The 23,446-nt window shown below is 44.9% G+C and overlaps 1 protein-coding gene across 5 annotated transcripts in view; it reads right to left on the reverse strand.

The window, feature by feature from the left end:
* dnah3 (dynein axonemal heavy chain 3) overlaps positions 1–23,446 on the reverse strand; it is a 292,437-nt gene that overhangs the window by 69,488 nt on the left and 199,503 nt on the right. For all 5 annotated transcript variants that reach the window (XM_070900963.1, XM_070900965.1, XM_070900961.1 and 2 more), the window contains 6 exons: positions 20,356–20,479; positions 19,017–19,173; positions 16,797–16,940; positions 11,247–11,913; positions 9,582–9,747; positions 2,748–2,964 (listed from right to left, as the gene is read on the reverse strand). In XM_070900963.1, coding sequence (XP_070757064.1) covers positions 2,748–2,964; positions 9,582–9,747; positions 11,247–11,913; positions 16,797–16,940; positions 19,017–19,173; positions 20,356–20,479 — 1,475 coding nt within the window. The remainder of the gene's footprint in view (positions 1–2,747; positions 2,965–9,581; positions 9,748–11,246; positions 11,914–16,796; positions 16,941–19,016; positions 19,174–20,355; positions 20,480–23,446) is intronic.

Genomic DNA, 23,446 nt, shown 5'->3' on the forward strand with positions numbered 1-23,446 from the left:
AACTTGCATGGCAGCACTCTAAGACTGAATGAACACAGGGAGGGCCTGAAACGCTGCAGTCTGAGCTTGAACCGCTGCAGTATGAGAGTGCATGGCAGCAACAAGTATCTGCATGACATCTCGAAGACTTGGCTTCGAGATGGCTTCGGCCTGTGATGTAATGGCTGCTGCCATGTCAACCATGGCCCGTTCCATCATCTCTGGGACCCCAATGTCGCTCGTTGAGGCCATCTGCCGGTCTAGACTGGCAAGGATGGTCTCAGTGGACTGCTGAGAGGCGCGACCCATGCTGGAGGTGGCCTCCGCCACACTCACACCAAGTGCAGCCACGCTCTGCGACACAGTCCCAACACACCCATCATCTTACTGTGCATCTGCAATGACTTCCTGTTAGCCTCCCAATCGAGGTCCTCATCTGCCTGACTCTTAGCAGGACTCATTGGCCGACACCCTCTGGAGAGCTGGCCCATGAGCTTCCCCTCACACTGAGCGTTGCTGCAGACCACTGGACCCAGGAGCGTCAGCATCTGGGAAGGCCCGAAAGTTGCTGGTGTCTCCACTCGCAGGCACTTGGGTCGGGTCCTGGTCGGTGGCCAGATGTCCCGACAACCTCCTCATCCTCCCCCTCATGTGAGGACGCTGGCTGAAGGACATCTGTAAACACAAAGCAACACAAGTGTGGGTAGCAGTTGGGGAGGGGGCAGGAAGGCAAGAAGGAGGCGGCATCGTTATTTTGCAGATACATGTTGTAAGGCAAGTGGGATGAGGGCTGTCACAGAAAATGGACATCTCATTGACAAACCATCAGCGTCCTGTGGGGGGCTCAGCCTGTCCAACCGCCACCCCTCCGACTGCTGGGCCCATGAGAACATTCACTCGCTCCTCTGTGGCGGTGAGGTCCTGGAGGTCTGGCTCCCCTCTTTCCACCCGCTCCTGCTCTCGCCTGTTGTCGGCGAGGTTGGCCTGCAATGAGCAAAACAAGAGGTTGTCTTTGGGTCTGTAACTACTGGTGTGTAACATCTGTCTTTAGTAAGTGACTCACTACTGATGTCGTGAGGTGTGAATGTCTGCATCTCAGACTGTGTGGCAGCTCACACTGGATGTATAAAAGGTGGGGTCTGAGCACAAAGAGGTATGAGTAAGTATGATGCTGAAGCTCTGTGACCGTATATGGAGAGTTAAAAGGTCTTGTTGGTGTCCTCAGGCTGCATCGGGAGCTAGAAGGTGAGAGACGCTGGAATGGGCAGGGCATGCCTGGGGAGGCGATGGAGAGCTTTGAGAGTGTCTACAGCAACGAGGAGCATGGCCTGGTATGCATAGAGAAGGTGTGGGCAGTGTCAAGCAGTGAGGCTCACATGAAGGCATTGCAAGGAAAATGTAACGGATACTCACCCTGACAATGCCAGTCAGGTCATTGAACTTCATCGAACATTGAGTCATTGTCCTGTGCACGTGTCGCAGGCAGAGATGTGTTGTGCCTCCTCCCGCCACAGCCTCCGGAACACTCGGGGGGATGGCCTTTGTCCCCCTCCAGGCAGCAGGGCATCCTGGCACCATTCCACGGCCTCCAGGAGCGCCTTGAGGGCTGCGGCCGAAAAGTGGTGTGCACGTTGTCAACCTGCCTCCGCATCCATCCTCCCGGTCTCAGGTGAGTGAGTCTTGAACTGCGCATGCTTATACTTGAGTTGCCTTTAAGAGTCAGCTGTTCCCGGGGTCTGACTCGGAGTTCTGTGCATTGCCAATGGGTCCGCCAAATTTACCGACCAAACTTTCATTATTGTCTCCCCAGCTGTAGTGTGCAATGGCTGATTTAGTGCCCGTAAGCTCTTCGCACGATTCTGACAAATTTCTGGGCAGAGGGCGTAAACTTCTTCAAGGCGCTAAAATTACCGTTCTGCCTGGTTTACCGGCCCAAATAAGGCGCGACCAGATTTCTCCCCCTTTAGATTTAACATTAAAAAAATTTCCAATAACAATTTACCACCTGTAGGAATGAGAGTCCGCAGTTTCAATTGTTCCCTTTCTAGGCCCCGAGAGGTTGAGTGTCATTTCTGGACTATCAACATCTTTAAAAAGGTAATTACACTGTAAAATACCAGCCCTAACTTTCTGCGGCAAGTTTAATTGGCAATTAATTAAGGTCAAAGGCAAGCTACCTTTTCATGAGGCTAATGACAGAACAGCGCAAATCGGCCAGCAACTGATGGCGATTCGCAATTCACAGGGTATCTCTTCCTTACCACATTGCTGGACAATTTACACATTAATACCAGCATGCGCATAAAATTTGCCATTATTTTAGCAGCAAATTCTGACCTGTTGGGTTTAGTGGGGCGTTAGGGCCAATATGTGAATTTTGTGCAGCTGGCAATAACCCCACAATCAAATTTCATAAGACACCGTTGGCCAGGAAGACCCACTAAAAATAACCTAATATAAAAGCATTTGATGTCAAATCCACAAAGATAAAACAAAGTGCCAGTGGGATCAACAGATTTGATACCACACTAGAGTTATGCACCATTTAATGCTAAACTCAGATTCCTTAGTTATACTCTTATTTTCACATCACTGCAAAGTGGAAACCATTTCATAGTGGCATTTAACTTGCAGAATAAACACACCCCTGGTGTACTAGAAGGATGAGAATCAATTGTCTTTTCTGTGCCTTTTTTCAGATCATTTCAGGCAGTATAAATAAAATAATCAAAAATGGGAGGATAAGACACAGTAGTCAGTTAACTCACTTGTGAAGATGCAAAGTCTAGTTTCTCCAGACCAACAAGATAGCGGTTTCTCATCAGATCCACTTCATGCCTCTTGTTATTAAGCAGAACTTTGAAGGTCAGGATTAACTCCAGGTAAGAGGTAGGTGTTACATAGTTATGCCTCCGCAATGTTGAGAAGTAATTAGTTGAAAGGACTCTTGCACTCTCTTGGAAATACTTGCACAGTGTAACAACTCTGCAAAGACATGGACATCTTTAAGATTCTTCTTTACAATGGTATTTTTATCTGTTTCATGTTACACATATTTAAAATGAATGAAGGATTTTACACACAAATTAAAAATGCTACCATATTACCATATAGCTGTTTGGTTAAACAATGTTCACTATTTTTAAATTGCTTCTAAATTCATTTTTGCATTACATTTTGACAAATGGCACACTTTAAAAAATATATAATGATCAAGTAATAGTCAATGAAACTGTCAGTTTAATCTGTAAACTATGTGCTGGACTATGAGAAAAGTAAGAGAGAGAGTATTATGAACTAGAATTCATTAGCTCAGTAAAAATATAAATTGCAACTTCAAGTGGAAAATTGAAAGAAGGGAAGTGAATTTCTTTATATAAAAAAACAAATTGTAACATGTGTGGGGAAAATACCAATGACAGGAAACACTGCTTTAACTGCACAATGACAAGTGACACCATGATGCAGTTTTGCCTACAAAAATGCTCACTGTTGGGGGGGAGGGGGGGGGGATTTGAAGCTAGAAACTTACTATAACTGTTGGAAGCAGAACTTCAAAGCCAACCATGTAATACTTCCATTTGTGATGTGACCATAGCACGCTCATAACTGTTATTTCTGTGTTATCCTGTCAGCCTTACTTGAGAGCAGACTGTGGAATATGTCATAGTTGACCGTTACATATGCACTGATGTTGTGCATGTGTAAAGCATGCACTCCTATGTTCCGCCACCAGGGAGTTCATCCCCTGAAGTCCCAAGGATCCCAGCATCCCTTGGGAGCACTCTATATAAGCCGGCCCCTAAGGCCTTTTCCTCACTCTGGAGTGTCTTGATAAAGACTGAGGTCACTGTTACTTTAATCTCCCTGTCTGCAGCCTCATCTGTGTTAGGAACACAATAACTGGCAACAAGAATACGAATCCAATGCAAAGATGCAGCAAACTGTGGGCATCCTGGAGAAGTTCTCGGAGGGTGAGGACTGGGAAGCCTATGTCGAATGGCTAGACCAGTACTTTGTAGCCAACGAGCTGCACGGAGAAGGAAGCGCTGCAAAAAGGAGAGCGGTCCTCCTCACAGTCTGCGGGGCACCGACCTACAACCTCATGAAGAATCTTCTGGCTCCGGTGAAACCCACAGATAAGTTGTCGGGGGAGCTGTGTACACTGGTTCGGGAGCATCTTAACCCGAGGGAGAGCGTGCTGATGGTGAGGTATCGGTTCTACGCGTGCCAGCGATCTGAAGGTCAGGAAGTGGCGAGCTACGTTGCCGAGCTAAGGCGATTTGCAGGACGATGTGAGTTTGATGGCTACCTGGAGCAAATGCTCAGAGACTTTTTTGTACTGGGCATTGGCCACGAGACCACCCTACGAAAACTTTTGACTGTAGAGACACCAACCCTCAAGTAAGGCCATTGTGATAGCACAGGCGTTTATATCCACCAGTGATAACACCAAACAAATCTCTCAGCACACAAGTGCTAGCAATGTTCATAAATTAACTGGAACTGTGTTTGCGAGCAGAAATGTACAGGGCAGAACCCATGAGTCTGCAACTGCCAGCAAGCCTCAGGGGACCCAGATGACTCAGAGTCCCCAACAAAGGATGAATGCAAGGCAATTCACACCTTGTTGGCGTTGTGGAGGCTTCCATTCAGCCTATTCATGCTGCTTCAAAGGGTATGTTTGCAAGAGCTGTGGAACAATGGGACACCTCCAACGAGCTTGCAAACGAGCTGCAAGCTCTGCAAAATCTGCTAACCACCACGTTGCAGAAGAAGATTGGTCCATGGTGGATCAAAGCAATTTCGAGCCTCAGAGAGGGCAGGCAGATGCTGAAGTACATGGGGTGCACACATTTTCAACGAAATGTCCAGCTATAATGCTAAACGTAAAATTGAATGGCTTACCCGTAGCCATGGAACTGGACACTGGCACTAGCCAATCCATCATGAGTAAAAAGATGTTTGAGAGACTGTGGTCAACAAGGCATTCAGACCAGCCCTGAGCCCCATCCACACGAAACTGAGAACGTACAACAAAGAGCTTATCACTGTCCTTGGGTAGCGCCATGGTCAAGATCACCTATGAAGGCATATCACACGAACTGTCACTCTGGATTGTCCCGGGCGATGGCCCCACACTGCTTGGAAGGAGCTGGCTGGGCAAAATCTGCTGGAACTGGGATGACATCCGAGCACTATCACATGTCGATGAGGCCTCATGTACGCAGGTTCTTAACAAATTTCCTTCCCTTTTTTGAGCCAGGCATTCGAAACTTTTCCAGGGCGAAGGTGCGGATCCACTTGGTCCCAGAGGCACGACCCATTCACCACAAGGCGCGAGCGGTATCTCACATGATGAGGGAGAGAGTGGAAATCGAGCTGGACAGGCTGCAGCGCGAGGGCATCATCTCCCCAGTGGAATTCAGCAAGTGGGCCAGCCCAATTGTTCCAGTACTCAAAAGTGATGGCACGGTCAGGATTTGCGGCGATTATAAAGTAACTATTAATCGTTTCTCGCTACAGAACCAATACCCGCTACCTAAGGCAGATGACCTATTTACGACGCTGGCAGGAGGCAAGACATTCACCAAGCTCGACCTGACTTCGACCTACATGACGCAGGAGCTGGAGGAGTCTTCGAAGGGCCTCACCTGCATCAACACGCATAAGGGACTGTTGATCTGCAACAGATGCCCGTTTGGAATTCGGTCGACTGCAGCGATCTTCCAGAGAAATATGGAGAGCCTACTCAAGTCGGTACCACATACGGTGGTCTTTCAGGACGACATATTGGTCACGGGTCGGGACACCGCCAAGCACCTACAAAACCTGGAGGAGGTCTTCCAGCGACTGGATCGCGTAGGGCTGCGGCTGAAGAGGTCGAAATACATCTTCATGGCATCAGAAGTGGAGTTTTTGGGGAGAAAGATCACGGCGGACGGCATTCGGCCCACAGACGCCAAGACAGAGGCTATCAGAAACGCGCCCAGGCCACAGAAGGTCACGGAGCTGTGGTCGTTCCTGGGACTCCTCAACTATTTTGGTAACTTCCTACCGGGGTTAAGCACCCGTTTAGAGCCCCTACATGTGTTATTGCGCAAAGGTGAGAACTGGGTATGGGGAAAAAAACCCAAATAATTGCTTTTGAGAAAGCCAGAAACATTTTATGCTCCAACAAGCTGCTTGTATTGTATAACCCGTGTAAAAGACTTATGCTAGCATGCGACGCGTCGTCGTACGGAGTTGGGTGTGTATTACAACAAGCTAACATTGTGGAGAAGTTGCAACCTGTCGCCTATGCTTCCAAGAGCTTGTCTAAGGCCGAGAGGGCCTACAGCATGATTGAGAAAGAGGCATTAGCGTGTGTGTTCGGGATAAAGAAAATGCATCAGTACCTGTTTGGCTTCAAATTTGAGCTGGAAACCGATCACAAGTCCCTCACATCCCTGTTCGCTGAAAACAAGGGGATAAATACTAATGCCTCAGCCCGCATATAACTATACCATCCGCCACAGGCCAGGCACAGAGAACTGTGCGGATGCTCTCAGTCGACTACCATTGCCCACAACGGGGGTGGAAATGGCGCAGCCTGCAAACTTGTTGATGGTGGCGCAGCCCGTAGACTTAATGATTTTCATGGAAGCGTTTGAAAATGATAAATCACCTGTCACGGCCCGCCAGATTAGGACTTGGACCAGCCAAGATCCTCTCTCCTGTCCCTAGTAAAAAACTGTGTACTGCATGGGAGCTGGGCCAGCAACCCCGTTGAAATGCAACAGCCAATCAAGCCGTTCCAGTGGCGAAAGGACGAGCTGTCCATTCAGGCAGACTGCCTGTTGTGGGGTAACCGCGTAGCGCAACCAAAAAAAGGCAGGGAGACGTTCATCTCGAATTTCCACAGCACATACCCGGGTATAGTAATGATGAAAGTGATAGCCAGATCCCACGTGCGGTGGCCCGGTATCAACTCTGACTTAAGAGTCCTGTTGAGCAACGCGCCCAGTGAGGCACCACTAAGTTTGTGGTCCCTGCCCTCCAGACCATGGGCGAGGATCCATGTCGACTATGCGGGCCCGTTTCTCGGTAAAATGTTCCTGGTGGTGGTGGATGCTTTTTCAAAATGGATTGAATGTGAAATAATGTCGGGAAGCTCCGCCACCGCTACCATTGAAAGCCTGAGGGCCATGTTTGCCATCCACGGCCTACCTGACATACTGGTCAGTGACAACGGGCCATGTTTCACAGTGCCGAATTTAAAGAATTCATGACCCGCAATGGAATCAAACATGTCACCTCGGCCCTGTTTAAACCAGCCTCCAATGGGCAGGCAGAGCGGGCAGTACAAACCATCAAACAGAGTCTTAAGCGAGTCACAGAAGGCTCACTCCAAACCCGCCTGTCCCGAATTCTGCTCAGCAACCGCACGGGACCCCACTCGCTCACAGGGGTGCCCCAGGCTGAGCTACTCATGAAAAGGACGCTTAAAACCAGACTCTCGCTGCTTCACCCCAACCTGCATGATCAGGTAGCGAGCAGGCGGCAGCAACAAAATGTAAATGATGGTCGCGCCACTGTGTCACGGGAAATTGATCTGAATGACCCTGTGTATGTGCTAAACTATGGACGTGGTCCCAAGTGGATCGCGGGCACGGTGATAGCTAAAGAAGTCAAACTAGACAATGGACAAATTTGCAGAAAGCACCTGAACCAAACAAGGCTGCAGTTCACAGACTGCCCTGAACAACCCACAGCAGACAACACCTTTTTCAAGCCCATAACACACACCCAAAGGATCACAACACCATGCTGGACCAGGAAATCGAACCCATCATGCCCATCAGCCCAGCAAGGCCAGGCTCACCTAGCAGCGCTGCAGGGCCAACAACATGCCAACCCAGCAAGGGCACAGCCAACACACCAGAACAGAGATTTGTACCGGGCGGTCCACCAGGGAAAGAAAGGCTCCTGACTGCCTCACCTTGTAAATAGTTTTCACTTTGACTTTGCAGGGGGGGGCGGGGGGGAATGATGTTGTGTATCTGTAAAGCATGCACTCCCATGTTCCGTCACCAGGGAGCGCATCCCCTGAAGTCCCAAGGGATCCCAGCATCCCTTGGGAGCACTGTATCTAAGCCGGCCCCTAAGGCCTGTTCCTCACTCTGGAGTGTCTTATTAAAGACTGAGGTCACTGTTACTTTAACCTCCCTGTGTGCAGCTTCATCTGTGATAGGAACACAATAACTATCTCTTCACTGATGTCATTCTCTCTCTCGTGTTTGTTTTCCACCATCAATTAATTTTCAATTTGAACAGACAACAGTGTTATTGCAGATATTGTGCAGCGTTCACTATTATGTAGTATAAAGGCTGGATAGATGGACAAATCAAAAAGCTGTTTGGATTGAAAGAAAATTGGTAATAAAATCTAGAGTCCTACCCGTTTATTTGCAACTTGCTTAATTGAAATTTCCATTTTAACACAAACATTTCTAAAGTCCCATCTTTCACTCTATCCTTCCGATTGTGAAAGATTTATTTCATTGCAAATTAATTTATTGCAATTCCCACTTATATGCAAGTGCCACATGCAGGAATCATACTTTGAACCTAAGGCTTTCACCTCAATCTATTTTGGTTTGGTAGTCAACTTGCCTAAGAACTGGTATGACCTGGTTTCTACCTGGTGGTTAATGTTGTGTTGGCAAGGAATGAAAGTCAAATTTCTAGTTGGCTCAAAAAAGCACGGTGACTCGTACTGTGCTAGCAAGTGTATGTTTTGAACAATTTAAAGGAATTGAGGATTCAAAAGTAAGTCACATAGAAGCATGGCATTTCTGAATCTCAGGTTTCTAGAATTCTGAACAGAAAAGCAAAAGTCTTGAACGACTGGGGTAAAAATGAGAACGAGGGTAGGAAACCGAAGTATGAAAGTATAATGGCTGATGTTGATGAATCACATAAGAAAATAAGAAATAGGAGCAGTAGGCCATACGGCCCCTCGAGCCTGCTCCACCATTTAATACGGTCATGGCTGATCCAATCATGGACTCAGGTCCATTTCTCTGCCTGCTCCCCATAACCCCTATTCCCTTATCGGTTAAGAAATTGTCTATCTTTGTCTTAAATTTATTCAATGACTCAGTTAGAGAAGTAGATTCTGCACTGTGCGTTCTGCATCAATTCTTTGAGTCAAAAGATCGGGAAAGGTTTGATTAATTTTATGTCCTGCAATGAAAAGTGCAGAGGTTGATGAATTCTGATCGCCATCAAAAAAACAATCAAAATTTCTTGCAGCATAAAAAACACTGCCGAGGTATAAGCATTGTTCTTTAATTCTTAAGATGTTACACCGCATTCACCCTTGTTGTAAGATACTGAATGAAATTTAGGCAAATAAGGGTTGTGATGCACCAGACCAGCCTTGATTTTTGTTGCTTTGGTTGCTTCCTGCTTTATAAAAATTCCAGTTTTATCGCAATTTGCGAGGTTGTCCCAAGGTTATCCACTGTAAATTTGCGAGCATTTAAAAAACATTTTTTAACAACAGTTGTAGACATTATAGAAATGTGTTGCCGCCTAAACATCACCTGTAGACTTACTCTTTCCTGACTTCATATTCCAATTCTACATCTTCCAAAAATTTATGTGCCACCATTTCCAAAGCATCACTTGGCCAAACTTTGAACCAATCAATGGTACAGCAATTTATAAGTGATGGGAACATTCGCAAACGATTCCGAAAGGAATCTCCGATTGGACTCATGACTGTAAAATAAAATATCCTATGAGGTATTTCAGGAAAAGCATGGTAAAAATAATTGATGCACAAAGATCTTGGGGCCGAAATTCAGGGTCCATATAAGGCCAGTTACCACCCGTTTGCAGCGGCCATGCGGCGGAATCAAGTGGCCGCCGCATTGCAGTCCATTGGCCGCCCAACCCAAATTCAGCTCAGGGATTTTTCCCCACTTCCATCCCGCTGCAGCCGACTGCCGCAAGCATGTCATCAAAGCGCGCACCGCTGCTCTTCCACATCTCCATTAAAATCAGCCCCAAATTTAGTTTAAAAAATCCATGAGCCGCTGCACGGTGCCCCCAACAGCTTTTTCTGTCTATGCACCTTCTCCTGTCTGTGTGCGGCACGGCAGTGTGGCGGCTCTTCAAGGGGAAGGCACATTGCCGCAGCCGTCATGTTTTTATTTTTGCCGGCCAACTTCTTGATCATCCGGCCAATTATTGCCCCGGGTTCGGCTGGGCCGCCAACAGGCAACCTGGCACCCCTCTTGGGTGCCAGGCCACTGGCTCAGCCAAAATCCTCCCTGGTGGCCCAGCTTACCGATGTTTCTGAATGCCAAACACTCTCCCCTTCGTGGTGACACAAATGCGTCGTGACGTCATCTCCGCTCTGCCACTGAGTGACAACGGCGGAGACTCAGTCCCGCCCCAACTTCTGCCCCTCACCAGGATTTACCACCGCTCTTCCGCCCCCACTATGATCAACGTCCAGTCCAACGCGAGAAAAAGTTTAAAGTTGAGAAAATCATTCGGAAGACTGCCTCATCGCACCCGGCGGTAAAAAGAATCGTGGGTGCGCCAGCTTTCTGGCATGCCTGAATTTCAGCCCCCTCATGTTTCAAAAATAATCATTTTGAATCAGAATACTGATTTGACCACATTGTTAAATCCACAGCTGAAAGCCAAGAGATTTACTCTGAGGGAAAAAGGGTCAGTTTTAAATTTGCAGAGTCAGAGGTTTTCTATTCATTCCATCAAATGTTTGATCAGCCAATACACAAATATAACTTGCCTTATTTAGTCAATTTATTCGCAGAATGGTGCTTTGTTAAATTAAGTACTGCGGCTAAAATCTAACAGTACATTTTAATTTTACCATACATTTTTTGGTTAATGGAAGATTGTCTATCTTAACAAAAAGAGTAAGATAGTCTGGTACCAATCATGCAGCAGGACAGGATTAGGTTGACCAGAATTAGATTCAAATTGGAACTGGATCCACTCTAATACCAGCAGTTTTAATTCTGAACTAATCTGAATTATCAATTTACACCACATAGATTGAATTGTTTAGGATTTAATTAACGTCAAATTCAGGCCAATCTGAGTTGAGGTATGGATGGATGGATAGAAAGACTTGCATTTATATAGCACCTTTCACAACTTCAGGGTGTCAAAAGTGCTTTATAGCCAATGAAGTACTTTTTGAAGTGCAGTCACTGTTGTAATGTAGGAATATGAGTTCTTACCTAATACAATGTGCAGGTTGGCTTTTACTTTTTCGATAAAGAAATTATACAGTGATAATGGTGTGGCCTCAATTCTCTTTCCCTCTATCCTGGCCACACCTTGCATCTTTTCAAGGAGTTCAGCTTTCTCGTCTGCTGGGAAGATATTAGGTACATCTCCTGTGTTCAGCAACATATTGATGTCTTCCACAAATGACTCATCTCTAATTTGACTATCATTAAACATAAAGACTGTCTGTTTGCCTTCAACTCCAGTCTTGATCATTATTCGTTTAATATCATCTCTCCATTCACTCTTGCCGTAGTTCTTTGTAATTTCAACTTGGAAGAGATCAAAATCATTCATGAAAGTGGACAGTTTTGTAACACTCTGTCTGCCACTCCCACCAACACCAACCAGAAGCAAGTGGCCATTGTCCTGCTTTAGCACTCGGCATATTCTTGAGACGTGCTCTATAGCGAACTTGAACATAACCAGGAACATTGGAGCTTTACTGACACTGTTATACTCTGACAGATAGTATTCCATGATTGCCGTAAGTTGTTTTAAGTCTACAATCTCATCATAAGCCTTTACATTAGCTTCTGGCTTTAGATAATCTCCAAAAAACAGACTGCGAATATTGTCATCAGTAACTTTTCCCGATGGAGTCAAATGGCTCAAAACCTACAGGACATGGATGGAAACAGTTTGTATAAGTTCAGATTGTATGGATTTCCTTTTTAAAAAAACAATTAAAAGTTAAACAAAAAGTCACCTGGTGTGGTATTGAGGAATAAACCCCAGAAGAAAAATCATGGGTTTTACCTTGGTTTGTGCCGTGTTAGCCTATTTTAATAGTACAACAACTGGGCTCAATATTCTTAAGACAAAGAACAAGAAAAAAATTAAACAGTTCCTGCTCATATCCAGGAACCACTGCTGGAAATGCATGTGTTTGAACGTTGGGGGAGAGTATGTTCTGACTTGTTTGTGAGAGATTCTACAGTTAAATGACTCTACTCATTCGTTTAGTAGAGTGGAATACCAGGGGTCCCTTGCAGCCGAGAATAAGGAGGCAGAAATCGAGAGAGAGAAAGGGGAGGAAAAGAAAAGAACAAGGAATTATATATTGAGATACTATTGTACAGACCTTCATGCATTCATTTGAAATTCCTCTCCAATATTTTAAATGGAGGCGACAACTCCGTTATAGATTAACACTCCACTGAAATATTGAAGAGTAATTTCGGGCGAATGTTTTAATTATTCCTAGGATAGTATACCATAGTGTAATTTCAAGGCTATAATTTAAATAATAATTTAGTAAATGATACGTAGATCAAGTAATTTTTCCTGACAAAAGTCACTGAAAAACTTTGGGGAAATTGGCTAAATCACAGAAAGTTGCAGCATTCTTTTCTTGCAGTCCCAGTCGTCTTTTTTCTTTGACCAGCACATTAAGTGTAACCAGCAGCACACTTTGAAGGTGCTCGTGTTCTGCCTCGAAGCGTGAAGGATGCTTCCAGCTGATTATTGTACCAACTGGCCTCATTACTCCACAAACCAAGAGTTTGAATTAAAAATGCCAGTGAGTCATCATCATCATAGGCAATCCCTCGGAATCGAGGAGGACTTGCTTCCACTCCCAAAGTTGAGTTCTTTGATGGCTGAACAGTCCGATACGAGAGCCACAGACCCTGTTACAGGTGGGACAGACATTCGTCGAGGGAATGGGTCGGTGGGGCTGGTTTGCCGCGTGCTCCTTCCGCTGCTTGCGCTTGGCCTCTTCATGCTCTTTGCATTGAGACTCGAAGAGCTCAACGTCCTCCTGGATGTACTTTCTCCACCTCGGGCGGTCTTCGGCCAAGGTCTCCCAGGTGTCAGTGGTGATGTCGCACTTTACCAGGGAGGCTTTGCAGGTGTCCTTATAACGTTTCCGCTGTCTTCCTTCGGCTTGTTTAACATAGAAACATAGAAAATATAGGAGTAGGCCATTCGGCCCCTCGAGCCTGCACCACCATTCAATAAAATAATGGCTGATCATTCACCTCAGTACCCCTTTCCTGCTTTCTCTTCATACCCCTTGATCCCTTTAGCCGCAAGGGCCATATCTAACTCCCTCTTGAATATATCCAATGAATTGGCATCAACAACTTTCTGCGGTAGGGAATTCCACAGGTTAACAACTCTCTGAGTGAAGAAGTTTCTCCTCATCTCAGTCCTAAATGGCCTACCCCTTATCCTTAGACTGTGTGCCCTGGTTCTGGACTTCCCCATCATCAGGAACATTCTTCCTGCATCTAACCTGTCCAGTCCCGTCAGGATCTTGTAAGTTTCTATGAGATGCCCTCTCATCCTTCTAAACTCCAGTGTATAAAGGCCCAGTTGATCCAGTCTCTCCTCATATGTCAGTCCAGCCATCCCGGGAATCAGTCTGGTGAACCTTCGCTGCACTCCCTCAATGGCAAGAACGTACTTCCTCAGATTAGGAGACCAAAACTGAACACAATATTTCAGATGAGGCCTCATCAAGGCCCTGTACAACTGCAGTAAGACCTCCCTGCCTCTATACTCAAATCCCCTAGCTATGAAGGCCAACATACCATTTGCCTTCTTCACTGCCTGCTGTACCTGCATGCCAACTTTCAATGACTGATGAACCATGACACCCGTTGCACCTCCCCCTTTCCTAATCTGCCGCCATTCAGATAATATTCTGCCTTCGTGTTTTTGCCCCCAAAGTGGATAACCTCACATTTATCCACATTATACTGCATCTGCCATGCATTTGCCCACTCACCCAACCTGTCCAAGTCACCCTGCAGCCTTTTAGCGTCCTCCTCACAGCTCACACCGCCACCCAGCTTAGTGTCGTCTGCAAACTTGGAGATATTACACTCAATTCCTTCATCTAAATCATTAATGTATATTGTAAAGAGCTAGGGTCCCAGCACTGAGCCCTGCGGTACTCCACTAGTCACTGCCTGCCATTCTGAAAAAGACCCATTTATCCCGACTCTCTGCTTCCTGTCTGCCAACCAGTTCGCTATCCACGTCAGTACATTACCCCCAATACCATGTGCTTTTATTTTGCAACACCAATCTCTTGTGTGGGGCCTTGTCAAAAGCCTTTTGAAAGTCCAAATACACCACATGCACTGGTTCTCCCTTGTCCACTCTACTAGTTACATCCTCAAAAAATTCTAGAAGATTTGTCAAGCATGATTTCCCTTTCATAAATCCATGCTGACTTGGACCGATCCTGTCACTGCTTTCCAAATGCGCTGCTATTTCATCTTTAATAATTGATTCCAACATTTTCCCCACCACCGATGTCAGGCTAACCGGTCTATAATTACCCGTTTTCTCTCTCCCTCCTTTTTTAAACAGTGGTGTTACATTAGCTACCCTCCAGTCCATAGGAACTGATCCACAGTCGACAGACTGTTGGAAAATGATCACCAATGCATCCACTATTTCTATGGCCACTTCCTTACGTACTCTGGGATGCAGACTATCAGGTCCCGGGGATTTATCGGCCTTCAATCCCATCAATTTCCCTAACACAATTTCCCGCTTTATAAGGATATCCTTCAGTTCTTCCTTCTCACTAGACCCGTGGTCCCCTAGTATTTCCGGAAGGTTATTTGTGTCTTCCTTCGTGAAAACAGAACCAAAGTATTTGTTTAACTGGTCCGCCATTTCTTTGTTCCCCATTATAAATTCACCTGAATCTGACTGCAAGGGACCTACGTTTGTTTTCACTAATCTTTTTCTCTTAACATATCTATAGTAGCTTTTGCAGTCAGTTTTTATGTTGCCAGCAAGCTTCCTCTCATACTCTAATTTCCCCCTCCTAATTAAACCCTTTGTCCTCCTCTGCTGTATTACAAAATTCTCCCAGTCCTCAGGTTTGCTGCTTTTTCTGGCCAATTTATATGCCTCTTCCTTGGATTTAACACTGTCCTTAATTTCTCTTGTTAGCCACGATTGAGCCACCTTCCTCGTTTTATTTTTACTCCAGACAGGGACATACAATTGGTGAAGTTCATCCATATGATCTTTAAATGTTTGCCATTGCCTATACACCGTCAACTCTTTAAGTATCACTTGCCAGTCTATTCTAGCCAAGTCACGCCTCATACCATCGAAGTTACCTTTCCCCAAGTTCAGGACCCTCGTCTCTGAATTAATTGTGTCACTCTCCATCTTAATAAAGAATTCTACCATATTATGGTCACTCTTCCCCAAGGGGTCTCGCACAACAAGATTGCCAATTAGTCCTTTCTCATTACACATCACCCAGTCTAGGATGGCCAGCTCTCTAGTTGGTTCCTCGACATATTGGTCTAGAAAACCATCCCTAATACACTCCAGGAAATCCTCCTCCACCGCATTGCTACCAGTTTGGTTAGCCCAGTCAATATGTAGATTAACGTCGCCCATGATAACTGCCGTACCTTTATTGCACGCATCCCTAATTTCTTATTTGATGCTGTCCCCATCCTCATTACTAATGTTTGGTGGTCTGTACACAACTTCCACTAGCATTTTCTGCCCTTTGGTATTCTGCAGCTCCACCCATACAGATTCCACATCATCCAAGCTAATGTCCTTCCTTACTATTGCAGTAATTTCCTCTTTAACCAGCAACGCCACCCCACCTCCTTTTCCTTTCTGTCTATCCTTCCTAAATGTTGAATACCCTTGGATGTTGAGTTCCCAGCCTTGGACACCCAGGAGCCATGTCTCCGTCATGCCAATTACATCATATCCGTTAACTGCTATCTGCGCATGAAGGAGGTCCACATAAAACATTTGCTTAGGGAGTCTCGTATCTGGCATGCAAACTATGTGGCCTGCCAGTGAGTAGGGTGGAGTTGAGTGCTTGTTCAGCTGGTTGCTGTAACAACTGCTTGCACAGCGCTGCTTGACTCACCACCACTTTCACCCAGGCTCTAATTTTAAATAGCTTGAAACTTCCTTCAGTCTTATGTGGGCTGTGAGAGGCAGAACATCAACACTTTAACACAGGTTACTGACTAAAGTGCCAGTGAGGGAAGGAAAAGTTCCAGGTAATAATGGCAGGATTTGTGGCATGCTGACAAATTACTTGCCTTATGATGGGAGCCCTTGGAATTCCTCATACCACACAGAATTCATTGGCTAAGAGAAGTAGGGAGGTGACCTACTGCTAGGCTTTTGTCAATGGTATTCTAAAGACAGCTTCCATGAAGTACATGTAATGCTTGTCCCATTGGTAAAGACAAGATTAGGAATTCAACATGTGGGGAACAGTGGACACAAAACCGCTTGCTGTTGTTGCACGACAGAAGATGCTGAGGTGTTGGACTGCCCAATACTATGTTATGAATCAAACAAGCAGCTCTTTATGGTGATTTAGCAGGCAGTACAGCATTTACAAAACTATGCTATTAAGGAGTAGTGAATGGGTAGGAGCTTGGGGATGATGACATCTTTTTTTGCTCTTTGTTTCGTATCACAAGTACTACCGGAGCAACTTTAAACATCTAGAAAAAAAATCCACAAAAAGCACCAGCAATTACCTTATCAACAGATTGTTTGAAGACATTTGATGTCGTTTCTTTAATTATGTGGAAGAATGTCTGTCTGTCTTCATCCACAATCAATCTGTCATAAAAGACTCTGTAAACTTCATGAATCCAGAGACGAATCAGTTTTTCCCCCTCCTAGAAAAGGGAATCATTCACAGCATGTAGCTAAAGCATTTCATTAATGTGTTACCTTGGGATTTTTTGTGTACAAAAGAAATAGTTTAGGGAAACAGCTTCAGTATTGAAGAATTACTGTCTACTCTCAATCATCAGCAAGTGTTGGAAGGTTTTGTCGACAGTGCTATCAAGCGGCACTTACTCACCAATAACCTGCTCACTGATGCTCAGTTTGGGTTCTGCCAGGACCATTTGGCTCCAGACCTCATTATAGCCTTGGTCCAAACATGGACAAAAGAGCTGAATTTCAGAGGTGAGGTGAGAGTGTCTGCCCTTGACATCAAGGCAACATTTGACCAAGTATGGCATCAAGGAGCCCTAGTAAAATTGAAGTAAATTGGAATCAGGGGGAAAAACTCTCCACTGGCTGGAGTCATACCTAGCACAAAGGAAGATGATTGTGGTTGTTGGAGGTCAATCATCTCAGCCCCAGGACATCGCTGCAGGAGTTCCTCAGGACAGTGTCCTAGGCCCAACCATCTCCAGTTACTTCATCAATGACCTTCCCTCCATCATAAGGTCAGAAGTGGGGATGTTCGCTGAGGATTGCAGTGTTCAGTTTTATTCGCAATTCCTCAGACAATGAAGCATTCTGTACCCGCTGCAAACAAGACCTGGACGACGTTCTGACTTGGGCTGATAAATGGCAAGTAATATTCGCACCACACAAATGCCAGGCAATGGCTATCTCAACAAGAGAGAGTCTAACCACTGCCCTTGACATTCAACAGCATTACCATCACTGAATCCTCCCACCATCAACATCCTGGGGATTACCTTTGACCAGAAACATAAATACTGTGGCTACAAGAGCAGATCAGAGTCTAGGCATTCTGCTGCGAGTGACTCATCTCCTGACTCCCCGAGGTCTTTCCACCATTTACAAGGCACAATTCAGAAATCCACTTGCCTGGATGAGTGCAGATCCAGCAACATTCAAGAAGCTCAACACTATCCAGGACAAAGCAACCCGCTTGATTGGCAGCCCATCCACCACCGTTAACATTCACTCCCTCCACCACCGGTGCAATGTGTCTGCAGTGTGTACCATCTACAAGATGCACTGCAGTGACTCGCAAAGGCTTCTTCCATGGCCTCTACCGCCTAGAAGAACAAGGGCAGCAGACGCATGGGAACACTCAAGTTCCCCTCCAAGTCACACACCATCCTGACATGGAATTATATCGTCTTTCCGCCATCATCATGGGGTCAAAATCCTGGAACTTCTTCCCTAACAGCACCAGGGAAGTACCTTCACCTCACTAACTGCAGCTGTTCAAGATGGCAGCACACCACTGCCTTCTCAAGGGCAATTAGGGATGGGCAATAAATGATGGCGTTGCAAACGATGCCCATATGCCATGAACAAATTTTTTAAAATCTGGGCAAAAAAAGTGTGTCAACTAAGCATCACTGCAAGTGATTCGCGAGCTTTGTCATTCCGATTTTGGAACTGATGTTGAGGCAACTTGAAAGAACATTATTGCAAGTCTGTTGTAATAGACCAGTTTTTTGTCATTTCCGTTTTGGAATTCACGTTGAGCAAAACTGGGCAAAGCAAAATTGGTAATACCTACCATTGTAATTGGTGGCTGTCTCAATCTCAAAATAGAGTAATTAACTTTTTTTAGAGCAAAAAAGGAAAATACGTCCCAAAGACTTCCCGAGTGTAACATTTTGTGTGATAATTATGTTTGTACATGTGGCTAAGTACCTGAAAACTCCTATCCAATATTTATATAAAGCACGATATAAACCATCCTAGGATATTTACAGACAAATGTCGACTGCAGCTTATAATTACATAATGATAAAGAGTGACTAAATGTTGGCTTTATCAATTTACAAATCTCCCTAACTGAACTCAAAATTGTTACATTCCTATAAGCATGGCAAAAACAAAACATGCAAGGTAAACCTCCCCATATTTTTTACGAAGGCAAACTAGCTTTACATAACAACTTTCCTCAAGTCCATTTCAAGTGGTACAATATGTTTGGCATTCAAACACCACAGAAAAGTTTCATCACCCACCTTTAGATGAGTGCCTGGGCACAACAGCACTCCTTTAATCACTCGGGAGAAATCTCGCAGATTGAACACATAATGGGATTTGGAAGGAGTTGGTAGAAAATTATCCATTGCAGCCTTGTAAACCGCCATGGTAGCATGCACCATCAACTTACCCAATCTAAAATGTATAAAGATTTGACAGTTTCACTTTAAACTCATGTTCCTAGCCAATACCACAAATCAGGCATTAAATTCCTAGACAAACATCAACAACATGCATCTAGAGCCTTTAACATAAAACGTACCAAACCACATCACAGAGGTGTAATCAAAAAATGGACACTGAGACAAAGATGGAGATATTAGATGGGATGACCAAAAGCTTGATCAAAAAGGTGAATATTAAGGTGGTTCTTAAAGGAGGAGAGGGAGAGGTTTGGGGGTGGGGATTTCAGAGCTTGGGGCCCAAGTAGTTGAAAGTATGGCCACTAATGGTTGAGCAAAAGAAGTGATGCACACAGGCGACAGTTAGCGGAATGGAAAGTTTAGTGGCTAGGGGTGTTGTAGGGCTGGAGCAGGTTACAGAGATAGAGATTAGGGACACCATGAAAGAATTTAAACATATGGATGAGAATTTTAAAATTGAGGCCTCGAGGACCAGAAGCCAATGCAGGACAAGTGTGATGGGTGAGCAGGACTTGATGTGGGATAGTATATATGCAGCAGAGTTTTGGATGAGATGAAATCTACGGAGGGTGGAGGATAGGAGCCTGGCCAGATGAGTATTGAACTATTTAAGTCTGGAAGTGAAAAAAGCACGAGGGTTTTCACAGCAGATGGGCTGAGGCCGAGGCAAAGATGGGCAATGTTATGGAGATGGAAGTAGGTAGTCTTTGTGATGGCGAGGATATGGGATCGGAAGCTGAGCTTGGGCCGAATAGGACGCTGAGGTTGCAAAGTCTAGTTCAAAGCCTGAGACAATGGCTGGTGGTCCGCGCAGCTGACTTGCTGGTTTTTAAATAGAAAAAATTGCGCATGCACAGTATTTTGAATAGGCCACACAGTGCGCGGCCCGAAGAAAAATTACAGGGAACAATGCCAGGGATGGGAATTGAATTGGTGGCAAGGGTACAGAGCTTGTGGCAGCAGTCAAAGAAAATAACAGCAATCTTTCAATATTTTGCTGGAGGAAATTGCAGCTAATCCAAGGTTGAATATCAAACAGTCTGACAAGACAGAGGCAGTGGAGAGGTTGAGAGAGGTGATAGAGATGGAGAGATAGAGTTGGGTGTCATCAGCCTACACGTGGAAGCTGAAGACCCCATTTGATTTAGTTTAATTGAACTTTGTTGATCCTTACCGTTGAAACATGGGGTCAAATCCTTTTTCAAAATGCCAATTCGCAATTGAAGTAAAAATAATCTTCATGGTATCATCATCAAATGAATCAATGGAGATTATATTCAAATGGCGAGTGAAGCGCCCTGTCATGTAGAACAGAAGAGTGACTTCAGACCGTCCAGAGGAATTGGGGAACAGCAACTTGGGTTTTATGGTTTGTAATAAAATACCGAAATACTGCTTTGCAGTTGTAGTTGATATAAGCACAAAGTACCTTATTACCTTGCATTGACGGAAAACCCAATCCCTATAAATTATACAATCTAATGTCAAAGTTCAGATTATTTTCCCATAATTTTGCACCTTTAACATTACAAACCCATTTGCATTTCATTACCGGTCACATTTCTGGAGTTTTTTTTAACCATTTCCCCACAGAAAGGATGTGAATTATTTTGAAATGTGCCATTAAGTTAAAGCTTGTATCAAAGGTGTTAAATTCAAAGGACAGCAGGGCCGACAGGTGTGTACTGGATTTCGGCCAGAGCCTCTGAAACAATGTGGGATAGTTTGACATTCCAGTGACTATCACTTCCATTGCTGTTGCAACTGTCCTATAAATTTGAACCCAGTGGAGAGCCATTATCAAGTGGACTCCACTCTGGGGGATGGGAGGGGTGGGGGGGGGAACACAGTTTTAACTGAAAGCTGACTGCAGTCAGTCTTTTAAAAAGAAGGGACACAGAAAGCTACAAGATGATGAGAAAAGGACAAGAGACTGAAGGGAAATCGGCTCCGCACTGGGATGTAGGACATGATGCAGAGAGATTATTCTGTTTAAGATAAGTAAGACAAACTAACAGAGTAGGGGTAGCATCACAACTTATTTATTCTGTACCATTATGCAAATATAAGTTATACCAATTGAACTAACTCGAATCATACCTATGATTCTACATGTCACCTTACAATGGAATAAAGCAGTTTACAATTCCAATTAAACTTCCATCATTTAGCTCTTAAGAACATAAGAAATAGGAGCAGGAGTAGGACATTTGGCCCCTCAAGCCTGCTCCGCCATTTAATGAGATCATGGCTGATCTGATCATGGACTCAGCTCCACTTCCCTGCCCGCACCCCATAGCGAGGGGATTTGAGTACAGGGGCAGGGAGGTGTTGCTACAGTTGTACAGGGCCTTGGTGAGGCCACACCTGGAGTATTGTGTACAGTTTTGGTCTCCTAACTTGAGGAAGGACATTCTTGCTATTGAGGGAGTGCAGCGAAGATTCACCAGATGGTGGGACTGACCTATCAAGAAAGACTGGATCAACTGGGCTTGTATTCACTGGAGTTCAGAAGAATGAGAGGGGACCTCATGGAAACGTTTAAAATTCTGACGGGTTTAGACAGGTTAGATGCAGGAAGAATGTTCCCAATGTTGGGGAAGTCCAGAACCAGGGGTCACAGTCTGAGGATAAGGGGTAAGCCATTTAGGACCGAGATGAGGAGAAACTTCTTCACCCAGAGAGTGATGAACCTGTGGAATTCTCTACCACAGAAAGTAGTTGAGGCCAATTCACTAAATATATTCAAAAGGGAGTTAGATGAAGTCCTTACTACTCGGGGGATCAAGGGTTATGGCCAGAAAGCAGGAAGGGGGTACTGAAGTTTCATGTTCAGCCATGAACTCATTGAATGTCGGTGCAGGCTAGAAGGGCTGAATGGCCTGCTCCTGCACCTATTTTCTATGTTTCTATGTCTATAACCCTTTACTCTCTTATCGCTCAAAAATCTGTCTATCTCAGCCTTAAATATATTCAATGACACAGCCTTCACAGCTCTCTGGGGCAGTGAATTCCATAGATTTACAACCCTCTGAGAAAATAAATTTCTCCTCATCTCAGTTTTAAAGGGGCGGCCCCTTATTCTGAGACTATGCCCCCTAGTTTTAGTTTCTCCTATAAGTGGAAATATCCTCTCTGCATCCACCTTGTTGAGCTCACATCTTATATGTTTTGATAAGATCACCTCTCATTCTTCTGAACTCCAATGAGCATAGGCCCAACCTACTCAACCTATCTTCATAAGTCAAACCCCTCATCTCTGGAATCAACCGAGTGAACCGAACCTTTTCTGAACAGCCTTCAATGCAAGTATATCCTTCCTTAATTACGGAGACCAAAACTGTACACAGTCCTCTAGGTGTGGCCTCACCAATACCCTGTACAGTTGGAGCAGAACTTCTCTGCTTTTATACTCTATGGGCTAGAATTTCCAGTAGTTCACCACCCGGTTTCTCGGCGGTATTGGCCGTTTTGGGCAAGAACCAGGTCAGCGAAAAATTCCTCAACTGAGGTACACCGGCGGTTTTGAAGTCCTGCTGGGGGGCGGACCGCCGGCGTGCACCATCCACAGATTGCCCGAGCGGTGACCCGCACATAAGTATATAAAAAAACGCCCTCGAAGATCAGTGGAGCTGGGCGGTAGGTAAGTAGCTCTGCAAAAAAAAAAACATAAGTGATTGGCTTTTTACTCATTATTTTCAAAATCTGTTGGGGGTGATTTAATTTTAAAAAGTGTCTTGGGAATGTTTTTTGGACTTTTTTTAGTTCGGTTTTTAAAAAAATTATTTTTATTCTTTTTTTGGTGTTAGGCCCAACCCGCAGCCTCGGTGTAAATTTTTTATAGATTTTTTAATTTTTTGCCCATTTTCTTTAGGCACTGCCCAATCTAGCCTAAATTTCACTTTTCCGCCCAGATTGAGGATGCAAGGCCCATATTTTTTGCTCGACGTATTTTTATTTTCGGGAAATTTTCACCGGCGATAATCTTCCCAGCCTTAGCGGCAATCGGGCTTTGGGGAAATTCTAGCCCTATCACCCTTGCAATAAAGACCAACATTCCATTTGCCTTCCTGATCACTTGCTGTACCTCCATAATAACTTTTTGTGTTTCATGCACAAGGACCCCCAGGTCCCTCTGTACTGCAGTACTTTGCAATTTTTCTCCATTTAAATTATTTGCTTTGCTATTTTTTCTGCCAAAGTGGATAACCTCACATTTTCCCACATTATACTCCATCTGCCATATTTCTGCCCACTCACTTAGC

The sequence above is a fragment of the Pristiophorus japonicus genome, chromosome 15 (genome assembly GCF_044704955.1).
Source record: "Pristiophorus japonicus isolate sPriJap1 chromosome 15, sPriJap1.hap1, whole genome shotgun sequence".
NCBI lineage: Eukaryota > Metazoa > Chordata > Chondrichthyes > Pristiophoridae > Pristiophorus > Pristiophorus japonicus.